Source organism: Olea europaea, chromosome 17, assembly GCF_002742605.1.
Source record: "Olea europaea var. sylvestris chromosome 17, O_europaea_v1, whole genome shotgun sequence".
Taxonomy (NCBI): domain Eukaryota; kingdom Viridiplantae; phylum Streptophyta; class Magnoliopsida; order Lamiales; family Oleaceae; genus Olea; species Olea europaea.
The window spans coordinates 1,025,657-1,047,764 of record NC_036253.1 but is presented as its reverse complement, the minus strand read 5'-3'; the positions used below and the strand labels follow the sequence as shown (position 1 = coordinate 1,047,764).

Here is a 22,108-nt window from a genome sequence, read left to right as displayed (position 1 = left end):
TTCTGTATATTAGCTTTCAGAAACTTGAGTTTCCTAAATTTTCCCTTGATTTTTCCGTGCACCGTTAAAACTTCCTTGAGACTAATCTTTGTCCGGTGGCTCCTGCGAGGCTCCTGAAATTTGAGATAAATCAAGTACGGGTGTGCGCTTGGAGAATCTTGCTGGAGAGAACTGTGAAACCCTGTATTCAATCTTTGTGATTGTTGTCTGTTAATTGATCTTGCCTGTTCTCTTCTAATATTGCAAGAATTGTGAAACCTTGTATTACCGTGTGTTCTACTGTGCTTCAAATTTGATACAAATTGGTATTTGTTGACTCCCTGTTTAAACTGCTGCAAGTCCTAACTGATCTTTGTGTGAAAATATGTCTGTACTATGGCTACTACTAAATTTGAAGTTAGTCAGTTTGATGGTGAAATTGATTTTGATATGTGGAGTTAGAAAATGAGAGCAATTTTGACGCAAATGAAATGTGCCAAGACTTTAGATGATTCATGGTCTGAGGGCTTAACTCCTCATAAGAAATCTGAACTTGAGGAAATTGCTTGGAGTACTATATTTCTGTATTTGTCTGATAATGTGATCGAAGAGGTAGGTGTAACTACTACTGCCTCTGATCTTTGGGCCAAACTTAAGGCTAAGTATGAAACCAAAACTACTCCAAACAAATATTTTCTTTTAAAACAATTCTTCTCCTTTAAAATGGATCCTGCAGTTGATTTAGAAGAAAATCTTAGTAGGTTCACAAAACTTATCCAAAACTTGGCCAGTTGTGATGAAAAACTTTCAAAAGATCAATTGGCTGTAGTCCTGTTAAACTCCATTAGTGACAAGGACATTAAAGTTGCCCTTGAATATGGTAGGGATGAACTCACTCTTGATGTTATAACCAATGCTTTGAGAAATAAAGTTTAGAAATCAAGGCTGAGTCAAGTAATAATCACACTGGAACTAGTTTTTTAACTAAAGGAAAATCTTTTGAAAAATCTACACAAAATTTTAAGTTTTCAAAAACAAATAAGAGATGGTTGACAGGAGTAAGACCAAGAATAATGCAAAAGGTAAAAATGTTATTATTGTAGCAAACTTGGTCATTTTGCAAAAGATTGTTTTAAAAAGAAAAATGATTCAAAAGAAAGAGGTCTTGATGGAAGCAATGCATTGACCTATGATAAAACCAAAACAGAAAATGGTTTTGTGTTAGTAAGTGCTGAAAAATGCCTAAGTGATGAATGGATACTTGACTCAGGATGCTCTTTTCATATGTGCCCCAACAAAAATTGTTTTATAAATTTAGAAAGAACTAAAGGGGGGCAGGTTATAATGGCAACCACTTTGCATATAAAGTGCGTGGAATTGGGACTGTCAAATTATTATTAGAAAATGGTAATGTTTTGTTCCTTGAGAATACAAGACATGTCCCAGATTTGAAAAGAAACTTAGTGTCCTTAGGAATGTTAGATGACAAGGAGTTTAACATAATTATGGGTCAAGGACATATAAAAATTCTTAGGGGAAATGACTTGGTCACTTCAGCCCCTAAGAGACATGGCCTTTATTGTCTGAATGCAAAAACTTTGCTTGGATTATCTGATTCTGTTGTATTTGAAAAGTTTACTTTGGCTAAATTGTGGCATGAAAGGCTTGGTCATATTGGTAAAAATGGTTTGAATATTTTGCAATCAAAAGATGTTTTTGGAAAACACAATCTTGGTGATTTTGGCTCCTGTGAACACTGTATTTTGGGAAAGCAAGCTAAACTTCATTTTCAAAGTGGAATTCATAAATCCAAACAGACTTGAGTACTTGCATGCTGATTTGGGGGTCCTGCTTCTGTCTCTACTTTAACTGGTTTTAAATATTTTTTGCTAATATTTGATGATTTCTCATGAAAAATTTGGGTTCATCTACTAAAGTCTAAAGATGAGACATTTTTTGTTTTTAAGGACTGGAAAACTCAAGTTGAAAATCAAGTTGATTTTAAAATAAAATATTTAAGAACTGATAATGGCTTGGAATTTTGCAATTATGAATTTGATAATCTTTGTAAGGAATATGGCATCAAGAGACACAACACTGTTCCACACACACCACAACTAAATGGAATGACTGAAAGAATGAATAGAACTGTGTTGAATAAAGTTAGATGCATGCTATTAAGTTCTGGACTGCCTAAAATGTTTTGGGGTGAAGCAGTTAAAACTGCAACTTATATGATTAATAGGAGTCCTACTAGTGCTCTAAACTTTGCTGTTCCTGAATATGTGTGGTTAAATAGTCCTGTAAATTACTCTTATCTGAAAATATTTGGTTGTGTTGCTTATTCTCATCAAAATGTTGGTAAATTAGAACCAAGATCATTAAAATGTGTTTTCTTGGGTTATGATGAACATGTTAAAGGGTACAGATTATGGGTTAAATTTGAAAAAGGTTATAGAGTAATAATTAGAAATGATGTAGTTTTCAATGAATCCTTGATGCCATGTCTTGAAGGAAAAGAAAATACTTTGACTGAAAAAGATGTTCAAATTGAGGTGGAGCCCTCCTACAGTAACCAGAATATTTCTATAACTATTGCAGAAGAAAATGAAAATGAAGAACATGTTATTTTACCTGAAATTGAAGTTGAAACTGAACATGTTTGAAGAGGCTGATTCTGCAGCTCTCCCATTTGATGAGTATCAACTCACAAGAGATAGGGAGAGGAGGCAAATCAGACCCTCCACTAGATTTGATAGTGACACCTTTGTATCCTTATTTACCTACCAAGACCTTATTGAAAATTAGCCAAACTCTTTTGAAGAAGCCATGAAATGTAAAGAAAGGAAAAATTGGAAGATGGCCATGGAAGATAAAATGTCTTTACTCCTTAAGAATAAGACATGGATATTAGTTGATAAGCCTAAAGGACAAAAATTAATTGATTGCAAGTGGATTTATAAGATAAAATCTGGAGAATGTGATGATAAAAATGTTAGACATAAAGCTAGACTTGTAGCAAAGGGTTTCACACAAAAAGAAGGTGTAGATTGTATTGAAATTTTTTTCCTACTGCCAAGTATGTTACCATCAGATGTCTGTTTGCACTTGTTACACAATTTAAATGGGAACTTGATCAATCATATGTTAAAATTGCTTTCCTAAATGGGGAATTAGATGAAATAATATACATGAGACAACCACTTGGTTTTGAGGAAGGTGATCCTGAAAATATTGTTTGTTTGTGAAAGAAATCATTGTATGGCCTAAAGCAGGCACCTAGACAGTGGTGCAAAAGATTTGACACTTTTGTCTTGAAACTTGGATTTAAAAGAAGCCAATATGATACTTGCTTGTACTACAAAGGTAGTGGAGTTAAAAACTCATTATATCTGGTCCTCTGTGTGGATGATATGTTGTTGGCTAGTTCTGATAAATAAAAAATTGATGATATTAAATCAAAGTTAAGTTTTGAGTTTGATATGAAAGACTTTGGTGCTGCTAAAAGAATATTGGGCATGCAGATCTGGAGAAACAAGGATAAATATATGTTGTTTTTAAATCAATGTGATTATGTGTCTAAAACCTTGAAAAAATTCAACATATATGATTGTAAGCCTGTGACACTGCCTCTTGCTAGTCATTTTAGATTGTCTTCTGAATTTTGTCCTAAATCTGAAGATGAATATGGCAGAATGTCAAAAATTCCATATGCTAATGTAATTGGTTCTGTGATGTATTTGATGATATGCATTAGACCTGATCTTGCATATAGTATTAGCATTTTAAGTAGATTTATGAGTAACCCTGGTGAAGAACATTGGCATGCCTTAAAATGGTTATTGAGATGTCTTAAGGGATCATTACATTTAGGCTTAATGTTTAAATCAAATAAAAATGGAATAAGTTTAAAAGGGTATACTGATTCTGATTTTGCTGGCAATAGAGATAATAGATAATCAACCTCATCTTATTTTTATACACCGTGTGGTACTGCTATCAGTTGGAAATCTCAACTTCAGAAGGTTGTGGTTTTGTCCTCAACTGAGGCAGAATATATAGCTGCAACTGATGCTGTTAAAGAAGGAATATGGTTGAATGGTTTATTGTCTGAAATGGGTTTCGATGATAACCACATTGTGATGTTTTCTGATAACCAAAGTGCTATTCACCTAAGCAAAAATCCCATGTTTCATGATAGGTCAAAACATATTGATGTTAAATATCATTTTATAAGAGATATAATCTCAAAAGATGAAATTCAGATTGAAAAAGATTCTACTCAGTTTAATCCATTTGATATGGGTACAAAAGTAATTCCTTTAAACAAATTCTTAAACTGCTTGAAACTTTTATCTATTGATTCTTTGTGATTCATATACAGGTACTTGGAGCAAATGAAAAAGACATAAAATCATGCTCCTGGCTGCACTAATAACTCAAATTCTGGCAGCAAGGTGGAGATTGTTGTAGTCAAACCTTGTTTTCTTCAATTGACGCTTCCAAAATTTGACTTGTAACAAAAAAGTGTTTTTTTATGGAAGCACGACTTAATAAGTGACGACAATTTATTGGACGGCCAACACATGGACTATCTTTGGACGTTGGATTGAGCCGGTTCATCTACCATTTGTTAAATTGTGGAGCCTTCTGGAACGTCACATTACACCCCTTCATCTTGCTTTCATCTCTAGGGTTTTTAGAGAGAAAATATTGGCGATCTGAGAGATTATCATCTTCTTTGAGTATTTCATGTGTAAAATCTCTGATTTTACGTACAGTATAGTGAGATCTTCCTTCGATTTGTTGTATTCTGTGTGAATAGTGAAGAAATTTGAGTGATTTCTCTGTTGTATTATTTTGGTGGTGTTCGAAGGTTTTGTGGGCTGAGATCTAAGTGAATCTCTGTAGATCCATCACTATACTTAAGAGATAAGTTTCATTTTAATCTCTCTGAACAATTTGTAAATTTGTTGCCATTTTGGACTGTTTAGTGCAATCGAGCATAATCTAAATTTTTGGATGCTCAACGGGGGATGTAGGCGTTAGAAGTGGTCGCCGAACCTCTGGGGCTTAGGCCGAAATAATTCCTTTGCGTTCTTTTAATTTTCTGCAACTTTATTTTTGTTCGATTAAGATTTTCTTGTTTCTTGAATTTAATATCGTGTGATCCAAAATATTGTGCAATCATACCAATTTGCGTGGCAAATTGCAAAACTAAGCCTTTTTTATTTATAACATCTGGTTGATTAAAACTATAATTAATTTTTAATCAAGTATAAAGGATTGTGCATCTTTTATCAACTATATATATCAATGCTTTAATGGTATCAAACAAAGTATCCTAATATCCATCATATCATAAAAAAACGGAAATATCATCTAAGCTTATCAAATTCAGCGTTGTTCTCACGGTGATGATCTTAGGGATCGATGTAGGCTACTCAAACCATGGCGCGCGTAATATCTAAGTCATCCATGTTAGAGAAACATGAGCAATGGATGGCATGCTTTGGACGTGGTTACAAAGACGATGTCGAGAAAGGAAAGCGTTTCAAGATATTCAAAGACAATGTAGAGACGTAGAGTTCATTGAAGCTTCTAATAAAGCCAAGAATCGGCGGGACCAATGCTTTTGCTGATCTAACAAATGAAGAGTTTAGGGCAGCACGGAATGGATTAGAGATGCCCTCAAACAAGAAATCATCTGACATTTAAGTATGGAAACGTGACTGCAATGCCTCACACCCGTGAAGGATCAAGGATAATGTGGTAATTGAAATAATTCAGCTTTCTTCAATATATAAGAAATTGGGGCTTTCATTTAAAAAGCCTAGTCAAACAAAACATTAGTTTAAAAAGTCCACAAACTAAACTTTTTGGGTAAAAGGCCTAAAGATATGGAAAATGAAAAATACAATTTGTAAATGACTAAAATGACCTTACATACAAAAAAGACATTGTTGCCCTAATTCCTATTTCAATTCCCATTTGACCCCAATTAAATTTTATCTTCCTTCAATTTGCTCTTCAAAAACCGGCTGTAGAGGTATGCAATTCCTTTCTTTGTCTTCATCATTTTTCTATACTTAATGAAACCATAAACTCTACATTCCATTTTCCTTGAACACTCATTTGGTTGAAGTGAGTAATAAAATCTTGTAATATTATTGTTGGGCATTTAGAAAAGAAAGGGGTGTTGTAATTTTCAATTTTTGGATTAGTTTCTTTGTCCATTTTTTTGAATAGTTTCTTCATATTATATATATGTTTATGGTTTTTATTTGTGAACAATCATTTTGAATTAATTTTATCATTAGATTAGAGTTTTGATATATGTTACTTCCAAACCCTTTTCTCATTACCCATCATTTGTATCAGTTAGAGTAAAATATAAGTTTGTAAAGGCATGTTTGGTTATTCTTTTTATTGGTCTGCTGTAAAAATACATTTAATTTTCGTCTGTACATAATGATTTACATGTCGTTTTCTGCAATCCGTAATGACTTATATATCGTTATCAGTACTGTACAATGCTTGAAATTTGATGAAATTCTTATGTTGAATTACAGTTTTCGACACCGCAAATATAGTATGGATATCGGTTTGTTTTTTAGTTAAATATGAGCAATCGGTTGAAGGTGTTTAAAAATGAAAATATGTAGGGAATGTCAAAGGAAAAACAACTTCTATTCTTGTTGCGAAAACTATTTCTTATGTTGAATTATATGATAAAGTCAAAGAGGTGTTGAACATCAATTCACAACTATTTCAAAATTTATTTGGGAAAATCGAATGATTAAAAAATTTATTCACGACCTCAAATGGTTATGAGTACATTCATAAGATATCAGTGGACTGCATATTTTTATTCCCAAATAAGATGGAACAAACTAATACCTTGGAATAGAAACCAGTACCTTAGCTTCTGGTGGATCATACTCTTTTACTATTTCATTTATATTTATAATGGATAATTGATTTGGAATTATTTCTTGCAAACTACTTAATCATCGTGTGTGTTATCTTGCTTATTTACTTGCTTTCAATATAAAGATTCAGAAACTTGGATGTTTACTTTGTGATTTCATACTGCAGCCCTCTTGAGGGACGTGCTTACTCAACAGTGCTCTAAGAGGAATTGGACATAGCAAGTCAAATATTGTGTCAGCCTTTCCCATCCCCAACCCAAAGAAAAAAGGAGAACCTCGTTTTTTTTTCATTTTTCTTTAGGTGCTACTGATGGATGACTTTTTACATAGAAATAATTGGTCCACCATCTTAAGCAATCTATTCCTTTAGTTTTATCAAGATGTAGGTCGTAAGCATGTGTATATATGTGTGTACGATAGAAATTATAATGTAATGGATGGCTTATATACTAGGCGAACTTCCTGATTTATCATCATAATTCATAATCTAAGTTCCTAAGTTTGTGACAGTGTTAAGATTATAAATGATCAAAAGTATTCAATGGATCCATAAAGACTATATTAATTGATCGTTCATTTCTATTTTTATAAATTCTTTCCAAAACATTCTTGATTCTTGAAGTTCTCAAGTAATAATCGTCTGAGATTAAGGTTATAATATTGTCCTGACTTGTAAATTTATAGTTTTGTGTTTATTCGAAGTACAAGCTAATTTATTAAATTTTGTAGTCATTGTGCTATTGAAATACTTTTGCACTATTGAAATGCAAACGACGTTCATATAGTTATAGTTGATGTAAATGCACTCAATCTAATGACGATATATATTTTCTTCCTACTGAAACAAAGTGTTTAAGATCGTTGTAGTACAAAAATGCATTGATTTTAATTAGGATATTGAAGTCGTTCTTGAAGCACAAAACAATATAGATGTCATTCCAATACAAAAAAGTAGAGTGAATAACATAACGATATTGAAACCGTTCCTGTAACAAAAAACGACTTCCATATCATTTTAGTATGAAATACACACTGCTTAACTTATTTTGGTAACGACATAAAAGTCGATATGCCTATACATAAACGATATATAAGTCGTTCTAGTACAAAAATGCAAACATTATAAGAATGACATCGAAGTTGTTCCTAAAACTCAAAACGATATAGTGCACTTCCAATAAAAAAAGTGCACTGAACAACGTAATGATATTGAAGACACGACGAGTAGTTATGGACGATTGAATCGTTACTTTCAGCTAGAACGATATAATTATCGTTTTATATGAAAAGAAACGATATCTATGTCGTTATACTTGTAATTTGAATTGAAACGATTTCAAACTCTTCAAATTTGTACTAAAACGATATGAATGTCATTACTTTATTTGTGATTTTGATACATAACGACATCATTATCTTTTCAATACAAGTTTGATGACGTTGATATCGTTTTTGTTTAAATCACAACTAAAACTACACACATGTCGTTTCAGTTAAAATAAAAACGATACTTATATCGTTTATACTAAAAATAATGATTCGACCGTCCACGACCACCAGACGTGCATCTGACATATGTAGGATGATCAAAATAGATAATCAAGTGGGTTCGATCTCCCTCAAAAGAAACTATGAGAATATTTTTGTTCTCATGATTGTATACCACCTTCGAACTATTCCGACAGAAAGTATCTTCGTTTGCTCTTTCTGAGTCATTCGAGTGGTATCAACCCACTTGATGACATATTTCGATCAGTCCTACGTATGTTGAAGGCATGACAGATGGTTGTGAACGGTCGAATCGTTAGTTTTAGTTAGAACGATATAATTATCGTTTTATATGAAAAAAAACGATATCTACGTCGTTATACTTATGATTTGAATTGGAACGATTTCAAACTAATCAAATTTGTACTAAAACAATATGAATGTCGTTACTTTATTTGTGATTTTGATACATAATGATATCATTACCGTTTCAATACAAGTTTGAGGACGTTGATATCGTTTTAGCTTAAATCATAACTTAAACTACATACATATCGTTTCAGTTAAAATAAAACGACAATTATATCGTTTATGTTAAAAATAACGATTTGACCATTTACGACCAAAAGACGTGTATCTAACATATGTAGGATGATTAAAATAGATAATCAAGTGAGTTCGATCTCCCTCAAAAGAAACTATGAGAACATTTTTGTTCTCATGATTCTATATCATATGCGAACTATACCGATAGAAAGTAACTTCGTTTGCTCTTTCTAAGTCATTCGAGTGGTATGAACACACTTGATGACATCTTTCGATCGTCCTACGTATGTTGAAGGCATGACGGATGGTCGTGGACGGTTGAATCGTTATTTTTAGCTAGAACGATATAATTATCGTTTTATATGAAAATAAACGATATCTACGTCGTTATACTTGTGATTTGAATTGGAACGATTTCAAACTCGTCAAATTTGTTCTAAAACGATATGAATGTCATTACTTTATTTGTGATTTTGATCCATAATGATATCATTATCATTTCAATACAAGTTTAACGACGTTGATATCGTTTTAGCTTAAATCATAACTAAAACTACATACATATCGTTTCAGTTAAAATAAAACGACAAATATATCATTTATGTTAAAAATAACAATTCGACTGTCCACGACCACCAGACTTGCATCTGACATATGTAGGATGATCAAATTAGATAATCAAGTGGGTTCGATCTCCCTAAAAAAACTATGAGACCATTTTTGTTCTCATGATTCTATATCATATTCGAACTATTCCGAAAGAAAGTATCTTCGTTTGCTCTTTCTAAGTCATTCGAGTGGTATGAACACACTTGATAACATCTTTCGATCGTCCTACATATTTTGAAGGTATGACGAATGGTTGTGGACGGTCGAATCGTCATTTTTAATTAGAACGATATAATTATCGTTTTATATGAAAAGAAACGATATCTACATCGTTATACTTGTGATTTGAATTGGAACGATTTCAAACTCGTCAAATTTGTACTAAAACGATATGAATGTCGTTACTTTATTTGTGATTTTGATACATAAAGATATCATTATCGTTTCAATACAAGTTGGACGACGTTGATATCGTTTTAGCTTAAATCATAACTAAAACTATATACATATCGTTTCAGTTAAAATAAAATGACAATTATATCGTTTATGTTAAAAATAACAATTCGACTATCCACGACCACCAGACGTGCATCTGACATATGTAGGATGATCAAAATAGATAATCAAGTGAGTTCAATCTCCCTAAAAGAAAAACTATGAGACCATTTTTGTTCTCATGATTCTATACCACATTCGAACTATTCCAACAGAAAGTATCTTCGTTTGCTCTTTCTAAGTCATTTGAGTGGTATCAACCCACTTGATGACATCTTTCGATCATCCTACGTATGTTGAAGGTATGACAGATGGTTGTGGACGGTCAAATCGTTATTTTTAGCTAGAACAATATAATTATCGTTTTATATGAAAAGAAACGATATCTACGTCGTTATACTTGTGATTTGAATTGGAACGATTTCAAATTCGTCAAATTTGTATTAAAACAATATGAATGTCGTTACTTTGTTTGTGATTTTGATACATAATGATATCATTATCGTTTCAATACAAGTTTGATGATGATATCGTTTTAGCTTAAATCATAACTAAAATTACATACATATCGTTTCAGTTAAAATAAAACGACAATTATATCGTTTATGTTAAAAATAACGATTCGACCGTCCACGACCACCAGATGTGCATCTAGTATATGTAGGATGATCAAAATAGATACTCAAGTGGGCTCGATCTCCCTCAAAAGAAACTATGAAAATATTTTTGTTCTCATGATTGTATATTACCTTCGAACTATTCAAACAAAAAATATTTTCGTTCGCTCTTTTTACGTCATTCAAGCGATATCAATCCACTTAATGACATTTTTCGATCATTCTGCGTATGCTGAAGGCATGACGGATGGTTGTGGACGGTCGAATCGTTATTTTTAGCTAGAACGATATAATTGTCGTTTTATATGAAAATAAATGATATCTATGCCGTTATCATTGTGATTTGAATTAGAATGATTTCAAACTCATTAAATTTGTACTAAAACGATTTGGATGTCGTTGTCTTATTTGGGGGTTTGATACATTACGATACTATTATTGTTTCGGTACAATTTTGATAACATTGATATCGCTTTAGTTTAAATATTAACTAAAATGATAAATAAAAACGATAATTATAAAAACGACGATTCGATCATCCACGGTCAATTATATGTAAATTTCAATTACATTTAATATAGTAGTTATAACGTTCTAGTGTAATCACTCCTGAAACGATATGTATGACATTATAGTTACGATTGAATAGAAACAATATCATTGTCGTCGAAAATTGTATTGAAAAGAAATAAACGTTGTTTACTTATTCTATAGCGTGCGCTTAAACCTGTTAAACAGTAAAGCAATGTGTGTTCGATATCGGAACGACATATACATCCTTTTTTGTATTTCAGGAACGAGTTCAATGTCGTTATACAAATCAGTTAAGCAGAGTGTATTTGATGCTGAAACGATATCGAAGACGTTTTATGTTTCAGGAATGATTTCAATGTCGTTATACAAATCAGTGAAACTGTGTCAGCAACTCATTTCCATTCCACATTTTTTAAGTTGATAAGTTATATTTTACGATTTTTTTAAAGTACAATATTTTGGTGTTGGCTTATTCGAATCGACTTTTTCTCGAGTTGAATAGTTCTTATTAATTACAAGCTTTAAAATGAGTACAATATCGATATACTGTATCGCTATTTATCAAAATCTAAGTATTAGACTCTAAATAAGATATAAATTTAAAAAAAATATTTTTTTGTCCTTTTTTTTCCAAAATATAACGGTAAAATTTAATTTAAAAAATTTTGTGTGTTATAATAGGCATCTAATGAATAAATGACTCAGTAATTATTTTCGACTAGTTGCTAAGTTGTGGATAATGTTAAAACTTTGGGTGCACTAGAGATCAATTACGAAAAAGAGATGGCTTTAAACTTAAAAAGAAGAGTTCGAATTCTAAGGAGAAGATGATTTTGAAGAGAGTGATTTTTTGAATTTAAAGGAAAAGAATGCTGTGTGTTAGAATATGAATGCATAGTTATTAGAGTCAACCCGATGATCGACTCAAAAAAACCACCGGGTCAATGGTTCAATCTGTGGGTTATTGTTAAATTTTATTTTTGAAGTGAAAATAAAATAATTTTTTGAAATGTAATATATATATTTTGCTCATAAAAAACAAAGGACCATCACTTGTCATAATGGTGGTGGAGTTAAAATATTTTCTTGCAATCCAAGTTCGAGTCACGGTTCCAACAAATTTAAAAAAAAACTCCAATTTTTTCTTCATTTTTGTTTTACAAGTTAAGGGTAAATAAGTCTTTTGACACTTTTAAATAATTAAAACTCCTTTTATTTTTATAAGTTTGGTCAAAGGCCAATTGAACAAAATGTACATTAGAAGTGGCCATCCCAACTCATTTCCCCTAAGAAATTCCAGTTGCATTTTCAAAACGCCCCTCATGACGAATATTGATTTATCTTTTGTATTCAACAGGAAGTTACTGGGTATTTTCAGCAATTGGAACCACAAGGTATTAATCAATAATCAAATAACAACAAAGAAGTTAATCTCATTGTCAGAACAATAAATAGTAGATTGTGACAAAAACAACTGAAGATCAAGGTTGTGAGGGTGGATACATGGAGGATGCCTTTGAATTTATTGTAAAAAAACAAAGGAATTGTCACTGAATCCACATACCCTTATGAGCCTACAGATGGAATTTGCGACAAAAACAAAGAAAAATCCCATGCAGCCAAGATTTTAGAGTATGAAAAAATGCCCGCTAACAAGGAAAAGGCATTGCTCAAGGCTGTGGCGAATTAACCAGCGCCGGTTTCCATCGATGCCTGTGGAATGGACTTTCAGTTTTAGTCTAGTACCGTTTTAACCGGCAAGTCTGGGATCGACCTCGACCATGGTGTGACGATCGTACGAGACGACTAGTGATGGTACAAAATAATGGTTGGTTAAGAATTCTTGGGAAACAAGATGCGACAGGAGGGGTATATAATAATGCAAAGAGATATTGGTTCTAAACAAGGGCTTTTGTGGTATTGTAATGGATTCTTCATATCCAACCGTTTAGAATTGTGTACTGTATGTAATTTTCTTTAAATGAACCTGTAAAATATGTTGTAATTTAAAGTAAATCTGTATTTTTCTATGTACAAAACTACATTAATGGAACTGCTAATGTCTTGTTTATACTAATTCATGATACGTTTTTCTCATGATGATTTATAAAGTTCCTCGTATAAATGGGATTGAAAATTTACAAATAAGTCCAGTTATTGTAAGAATATGGATAAAAGATCAAAAATGTTGTCACATTACCCTAAAGTACCACCAGTAGACTTAGGAGAATAACTCGAGTTTTTGTATTACTAGAAATCGAAATGATGAGGAAACATAAGATATCTTTCCAAATATCTGAGCATTATTAAGACAAAGAAGGCCTACAGCACTAGACATTATAAAATTCGAGGGCACCTGTGAAGGTTGTTGTAGGGTCATAGAAGGACATCCACTGTGACTACTATGTCGTCGCAACACTATCAATCTTAAGGATGAGGAAACATAAAACCAAGGCTTTTAGTTCCATAATTATTGGACAAGGGTTCGAGACTATCGAAATATGAAAAGAAGCTGGAGTAAAAGAGAATTTTAGCATATGTTTGTAGTATTAGTTGATACCCGTTAAGATTAGGTTTAGTCGATTAGTCAACGTTATCAACAAATACAAAAATTAAAATGTGCAAAAAAATAAAAAAATTGAAAGAACAGAGATTTTTCGCTCTAAGGCAAGAGGTTCAGAACAAATTTCTCATCCCCTTTTGTGCTTCCACCATCAAAAGAAATCATTGCATTAACCATAATCAAAATATCGTCAAAAATTAAGTTCAGCCTCAACGACCCAGAAATCACCCAAGATTTACAGAAAATCTTCTCGAACACAAAATCAAAGTTCACTCAAGACTTGTAATACATGATTTCATATTGAAGATGAAGTATCTTCAATATTTACACTCGAGAAGGAATCAGAGAGTCACTCAAGATTCATAGAGAAAAGGAGATGAACAGCCAAAAACGAATGAACCAAGAACAATGAATAATGAATAAAATCTAATACTAGATGCCAATAACCAAGTAAAATAGAAGTCACCACAAGGTTACCAATTCAACGGCTGAGGAGGCAACACTTGGCATCATCCAGTTTACTTAGTCCACTAATAAAAGCACATTTTAAAACGCAAGTTTGGTTAAAACATTAAGGCATAAGTTGTAAACACGTTTTGTCTCCACAATTAAATCAAATCTTCAACAGTCAATGATCCACATCCAGTCAGAAAAAAAGGGCCTCCACATCATTATGCCATATCCTTTCAATACCAATTAATCAATCCAGAATAAATTGAATCATTTATACGTTACCCTTGCATTGAATTTTTTATTAGACGTTTCTTTCAGCCATAACATATGTTAGGATTAACTTCATAGTTTTGAATTCCTTTCCAAGTTGAGAAAGTCGTGTAACATTAGTCGATGTGCTATTGACGTGTCTAATGTAGCTGGTTTCAGAGGGGAGATTTTATTATCATGTTTTGAGTCTAGGATTGAACTATCTATGGAGTATTGTGGCTGCATGGTAAGTCTATTTTGCCATGTAGGTTTAATTGAAGAGGCTTATAGGTTTATCGAAAGCTTGCCAGTTATATCAAGTCCAGCAATTTGGCAAACTTTGCTTGTGAGTTGCAACAAGAACAAAATTTTAGACCAAGTTGAAATCTTTGCACAAAAAACTTCTTGAATTAGAACCCCTCAATGGCGAGCATGAGCATCGACATCAGATTGGGTGAAAATGAGCCCTGTTAGAAAGTAGATGTAAAGATAAAAGCTTATAGACTGTAACAAGACGAAACTACATTGAAATAGAGTTTTTCTGCACGAGTTCGTAATAGGAGCCAAGCAAGAACTTTCACATTGTTGAAGAACTCAACTCAATACCTCTTGACCGGAAGTTAAAGATACTTTTTCGACACAGTACTCCTATTCAACTGGATTTTCAAATTTATCCACTTCTACTCGGCCACTTTACTCTCCTACTTTTTGACATCAAATGCTCGATAATGTTATGCCTGAAATGACAGCAAAAGTTGCTTTATTACTGGAAACATTAACTGTTACACATAATTCACTTATTTTTCCACCACCTGCACATGCAATACAAAAACTTGACCAAATACTTCAGTCCTCTTGTACGCATGGAGGCCCTTAAAACGATATGGGGAATAAAAATACAGTAAATACTTCTTAATTTTAACCAAACTTAGACTTGAATTTCAATCAAATTTTAAGTAAAATAATTTTGAACAAGTAAAAAATGGTTTATTAAGATACTAGGCAACTTACTTAACATTGTGACGTTGCTTTGCTTCTTCAACGACGTGCTTCAGGCCTGCTCCTTGGCCACCGAGTTTTTCATTCTTCTGGAATTTTTCATTTTCTTTTATTCCTGTTAGCCTGTTTGCAAACCTGCAAGTTAAACATAGAAGCATATTAACAATATGTCAAGAAATTAAGAGTACTAAGTAGAAGTACAGTAAATTGAGCAAGAATTGAATTTCTTACTGAGCTCCTTCTTGAACAACACAGCTGGGGTCTTCCTTGGCCTCACTACCAATCTGTTGCCAACCATCATCTATGATCAAGAAACGTGGTGGTGTTCCTCCCTCAGATAAGCTGCCATCAAAATTTAGCAAATTAAATCCCTATTTACCATGACTTTCTTTTTTTCTTTATTTATAGGACAAGACGACAAGGAGATAACAGGATCAACAGTTTTTACCTCTTAAGGCCTTCGTCAACACCCTCGGCGGTCACATCAGTGTAGAAAGCATCCCATGTGCACCAGCCAAACCAGTCAAGAATAGAGGGCAACTATAATCAAGCAAAAATAAAAATAAAAAAATGCAGTACACAGAAGTTAGAATGCTCCATCTTGATCACAATCAAATCAAACAATTTTAAATGATTTAATTTAAGAAGAGAATTTCACCTTTTTCTTCTCTCGGTGATGAAAAGTTTGCAAGTGTTTTTCAACAGCTCTGTTTCACACAAAAAGGAAGGATATATATCAATGAACAAAGCAATGCATGACAACATCAATATACAAGTATTTCAACGAATTTGATAGTTGAACAATTGAGCTATTAAGTTTATGACAGATATCATGTTCTTTCCAATACTTCTAAGGAAGAAGACCTTCAATCCTTACACAATTTTCTTTTTCCTACCATATGGGGGAATGTATGAGACTTACTTCACAGCCTGGTTGATGACTTCAAAAGGATTTGTCCCAGCATGCATATAAACAAGATTAAGTCCTTGGTTGGTTACAACAGCACTATCTCCTGCAATAAAATCACACCACAAAGAAAACAAGCTTGTGTCGGTTTTTTCAAGTCATTCCTTTATAATTTTCTTCCCCAAAATTCAATAAACTCCATTAATTCATGCATTGATGACAGGTGAGTAATGGATTTCTTTGTTACAGTGAAATTCACGTATAACAACTCCACTTCACCATACAGGACTCTTGATCTCCTTTTTTATGCCGAAAGGATGGACTGGCTTAACGGTGGATATTGCCTAATGTAAGGCGAAGTAACGAATCATGTGGCCATTGGGGCTACACCACGTCAATGCATGTAGCATACACCATATACTTTCTGATGCCATGAGCTACTCACCACTCTCAAGGCAGATCTCCAGCTCATTCTTCTCATTGCCTTGAAGAACAGCACGAAATTGGCCTTCAAGGAGTGGCAGAAAGACAGTATAAATGGTTGGGGCATCTTCACGTTCGCCTTCAGTGGAGTCTTTGCTCTCCACAAGCATGAATTGGGTCTCCAAAGGAATGTCCTTCCCACATGTTCCCATTCTCTGAGTCATCCACCACAGCTTGAAACGAAATAAACTCAAGAAGCGAACACCCCTGTTACAGAATTAAATTAGAATATCTGCATTATCATTTATTGTTAATATTCTTGATTTTTTTCAGCAAAGTAAATGACAGCTTATGTTGCTCTACGAAATGTTAATATGCATCAGTTTGGCTAGAGAATCAGTAATGTCCAAACTCCCATTTGTTCTAAAAATCTGAATGCCCACACAACAAGAGCATATAAGTCCTAAAACATTGGACACAAATTTGGAACTAATGTTTACTAGTACAACGAACTGCACTAATGATGTAATAGATTTGATTTTTTTTTTTTTTTTTTTAAAGTACTTATGAGTGATAATAATGCAAGATTTATTTACAGCACGGGGTTGTTGCAGAGAGGGAAGGGCAATTGAGGTCAAGAAATACACAATACAACATTAACAGATCAAATAGAGTAAAAAGCTCTAATTAGAGTTTAACAAAGAAGATGGATAATAATCCCCCACCCAGGAAACCATTAATTGCTCTATTTGCCACCCACCACTTATGAAAATTGGGTTCAGAAGGAAAATTCTATACCATGACTTTTCTCCCCCACAGAAGATGATTCTAGTTTAAACTAGAAGGGAGTAGGTTCAAACAAATGGTCATGTCCAAATAATAATACCCTACATCTCATGGATATACTACATCCTTTAACATTTTCCCCTGCTAAGATCTTGTTCCTAATAAGGATCACACCCTTCTGTACTCATATTCATTGTGTAGGAGTTGAATTATTTGTTGATCACATAAAAATAGCCTTTTCTATAAAAGGCACCACTTAACACAGAAAATATATTAGAAGCAGTTCTAAAGAAAGATGCACGATCAACTAGTACTACAGAATAATGTTACCAATTACTTTTACTGAATCCTATAACTGGTGTTTTGTTAAATAGGGGATTTCACTTCAAATAAACATGCAACAAATTATTTCAGATAACTATCTCAGAGAAGATCAATAAAATGGCTCAGTGCTTACTCTAAGACACCAACGGGGAAAACATGCAGGCTTTTGCTATTTGAAGCTGTAGCACCAATGAATGCACCGGTAACAAGCCCACCGCCTGATCCTGGGGTCAGCACAATGTTGTCAGGCACTCCTGTGAGTATGGTCTTCCCTTGAACCACAAGATTCCCATCATTGACAGAGATTTTAGGTGTAACCGTCATATTTGCACGCTCAGCTACCGCCTGGCAAGTAACTAAAACCCCAAACAAAACAATAACCAAAACTTAGAAACCAAACAGCAACCGTACTGAGATCTAAATAAGAACCAAGATCAGATCATAATTAACACATAAAATTAATTTCAATAACAAAGATCTAAATAAAAAAACCAATTGCTTCTAATCACAGAAAATAAAATCCATCCCATCATAGATACATAGACAAAATTATAGACAGGTGGGCATGTGAAATCATAATGGCATGAGATTCCATAAATATGGTATACAAGAATTAACACAGAGAATACGTAAGTCACCAGCTGACTAATCCTCAGCATACATTTTGCGCTGATTTGATTCTCCAAATAGAATCATCTGACATATGGATCTAATATGCATAGTTTTGAGAAACTTAAGTTCAAGAATCGCCCAGAAATTCAAGCAAATTATCATTAACAGTGTGCATGGAAAAGTTCTTAAGATGTCTATATTGTATATACCTTACCCAAATTTCCTGTTCCAAGAAAACGGCTCTAAAATCAAAATCATGAAAGTTGGTCCCTTAATCCCTTTACGGAACCTCTCCGGAGTGTAATTTAGGTTCTTGATGATGACAGTATTTGGAACCAGATAATTACTTAAATCTTAATCCATTTCCAAATTTTAAGTTTAAACAAAATTCATATTACACACGCCATATTAGTAAGTATATTGATATTATAAACATCATCACTGGACCACCACACCAATATAAGATCTGCTTTAGATCTAACTTTTGAACTTTTGCAGAAACTTTAAGAAACATCTCTCTCTTTATTTCCTTTTCTTTTGCAAGTTTTTCTTTTCAAGAAAATAGAGATTTTGAGCTAAAGCGACAAAAGGGAGACAAATTTTCCAAGTCTCCAGCAGATGTTGATGACGAAAAGGTTCAGAAATGACCAGATTCATGAAAGCGACCATACACAGTTACTAAAATCAGAAACAAAATTATTCTAAATATTTTTAATTTCTAAATATTATAAATTACTGCTATTGACAAATTAAATTAAAATATTTTAGTTCAAGATAATCAATACGACGTCGCTAACTCATAGGTCCAGGAAAGCAAGTTGCCATCGGTGTCCAAGGGCGAAAATTTGAAGAAAACTCAAGGGCATAATAGTCAATGAACAGAAGACTTCAAAACGAAGAAGATCCACCGTCAGAAACTCTAGGGAAGTACAGAGAGAATGGCAGTTAATTAAATTTAAAGAAATTCGAAGGTATAATCGTCAGAAAAATCATTCCAATTGCTAAATTACCGAAATCAACACTATTCATGAACATATCTAAGCTAAATGCCATCTTAAAGGCTTAAAAAAAAAAAAAATTTAAAACTAACCAAAAATATTGTTTAAGAAAATGCTTAATTTCTTTCTAATCACCTCCTGAGGATTTCAAATTCTTCAAAAAATGAGAGTAGGATCTCAAGATCGCTTCGCAGGCGAAATAGAAGCTCGGCGTACGTTCAAATTCTTCCAAGAAAATAAAGCAGATATTGATTTTCGGTTCTTAAAAAAAAAAAAAAAAAAACTAAAGCTTGACGACCATTAGTATTCATATAATTCTAGCAAAAATCACAGGAAAAATAGTGTTCAGATTGTATCACGGAAACCTGCAAATATACTTCAAAATCAATAATTTCCCAAAATTGAAAATTCCCTTACTTTGAGTCACTTCGATTCTTCATACACAGCTCCAACAGTAAATTCAAGTGTTCAACAAAATTCTGCAGAAAAATATTAATAAAAAAACTCACCTTTTTTTACTCTAACCGCTTCAAAAAAGCGGGCTTAAATAAAATGTTCAACAATGATCACAGAACAAATTCAAGACGAGTTTGAAGAGGAAACAACCTAGGGGTTTATATACTCAATTTGAGCTTAAACATCGAACAATTTTCCTTCACAAACATATTCAAAAATGCCACGTGTATGTAAGTATTCGATGTTTAATCTGTCTGGAAATGGATATTTTGTGTGAGAGCTCATTTATTTAATAATTCTTTTTGGTGCTGCAAAATTTAGTTGCAGACTTTGAGGGCATTCTTGGGAACTTAATTAGTCAGAGTCAAATAAACGACACTTTCGGTTTTAAGGTAACCCAAGGTCGGCTCGAAAAGTCGAACCATCTGTCCATATCTATTGAAATTTGAACACCGGTCTGACATAAGTCTTTCAGTTGCGGATGATTTGAAAATGGCGTGACTCGAGTCATTAGCCGTCTTATTTGACGAAAATATTATTATATCCGAGAAAAATTTCAGTGGGTGCGACGACTGTCAAATGGGGAGCCACAATTTTATCGAATAGCTCATGCTCATCTAATAATGTGAGACTATTTCCAGACTTGATTTTTTTTATATCTCTTTCCACCTCAAGTTCCGAGGTGGTCTTATTTTATTGGGCGAAGATGGGTCATCCAATTAGATGGTGACTTTCCATTCGATAAACACACCACGTGGTACGATACGACCGTCTTATCCAAATTTTTCTCTATCAAACCATGTACCAAAATAGCTAGTTACTACCATCAACAAAAATTTGTAGCAAAGGCATATCATCAAGATACATAAATATGTCGGCTTGAACTGTATCTTTCGAGGAATATTTGTATATTGTATTTTAATGAGATGTTGATGAATTTTTATTTGAAAAATAAAAATATAATCAAAATTCAATATTATTAGCTTGAACCATGTCGTCAAAATATTATTGGCTTGAACCATGTGATTGCTTATTTCACGATGTCAATTGATTAACTAACATATAAAATGGACAAAGAGGGTTGGCTAAATTGATTCCAAAATTGATTGGATTTGTGGATAGGATTAAAATCCACACTATTTAATGAGGTGTCATTCATCATTTTTTGTACTTTAATTTCTAAATGGAATTATTCTTTGCTAAAAAAAGGCTTTACATGACCAAGGCATCTTGTCTTTCCAAAAATAGATGTTAGATTAAAAAGTTTCTTATAACTAAATTTGTATTATCATTAATTTTAATTATTACGTAAATGTCTTCTATTCTCTCGTAAAAAAAATAAATATTATGTGGTCGACTTCGAATTATTATTAGCCACCATTTTGCATGGAAAAAAGAGAACACACAATTGGTAGGTTTGGGAATGATTAACTAACAAGAACTCTTAACTAAATGGAAAAAATGATAAAACTCTAAAGACGGGTGATTTGTGAAATGTCTATTCTCACCTAACTTCGATTGAGCATTTCATTGATTAAAATGAACAAACTCTAGTCATATAGTTAATAAAAAAGATTGTAGAGAACAATAAATAAATTTACAATCATGCAATAAGTACGAATTTTTTTAATAGCAAAATTTGACAGATAACAATTGACATGACACCATTGGAAGATGAAAAAACTGATCAATCAAGTCGGGCCACGCCAGCTTCAGTATCAGTTCTGTTAAAATTTTCCTATACTTGGAACTTTATTAATAAATTTATTGCATGTTTAGTACGTATAAGTGTATAAAATCGTAAAGTACACACAAAAAAGTTAAATTTTAATTGTTATAGTATCCGACCTTAGCTAACATTTCCAACAAATACAACACTATAATTATTTAACAAATTAGTATATTTCTCTTCATTGTACTATATATTGTTACAGTACCTAGTATTGACCGTGATCATTTTTTTTTTAGGCTGTTTAATTTTCTTAAAAATTACTTTTAAAAAAGGTAATTAACACAAAACGTCCATACTTTTCATAATTTTTGTGGAAAACGTCCTTATCTTTCATTTTTTTTGGCACATTTCATTCCTGTCTTTACCTTTTCTTGTAAAAAACATCATTTTTTCATCATTTATCTCA

The 22,108-nt window shown here is 32.8% G+C and overlaps 1 protein-coding gene across 2 annotated transcripts; it reads right to left on the bottom strand.

The window, feature by feature from the left end:
* Positions 1-15,444: 15,444 nt before the first annotated feature.
* LOC111365945 (probable galactinol--sucrose galactosyltransferase 2) lies at positions 15,445-20,175 on the bottom strand. Of its 2 annotated transcripts, none has more exons than XM_022986519.1 (8): positions 20,024-20,175; positions 18,038-18,260; positions 16,817-17,061; positions 16,387-16,477; positions 16,123-16,171; positions 15,913-16,004; positions 15,696-15,806; positions 15,445-15,599 (listed from the first exon to the last, which is right to left on the bottom strand). In XM_022986519.1, exons 2-8 carry the CDS (start codon positions 18,226-18,228, stop codon positions 15,473-15,475), a joined length of 906 nt encoding a protein of 301 aa, XP_022842287.1. In that variant the 5' UTR covers positions 18,229-18,260; positions 20,024-20,175; the 3' UTR covers positions 15,445-15,472. The 2 variants fall into 2 exon arrangements, with proteins under 2 accessions (XP_022842287.1, XP_022842288.1); XM_022986520.1 differs by having other exon boundaries at positions 19,932-20,104.
* Between the last annotated feature and the right edge of the window lie 1,933 nt (positions 20,176-22,108).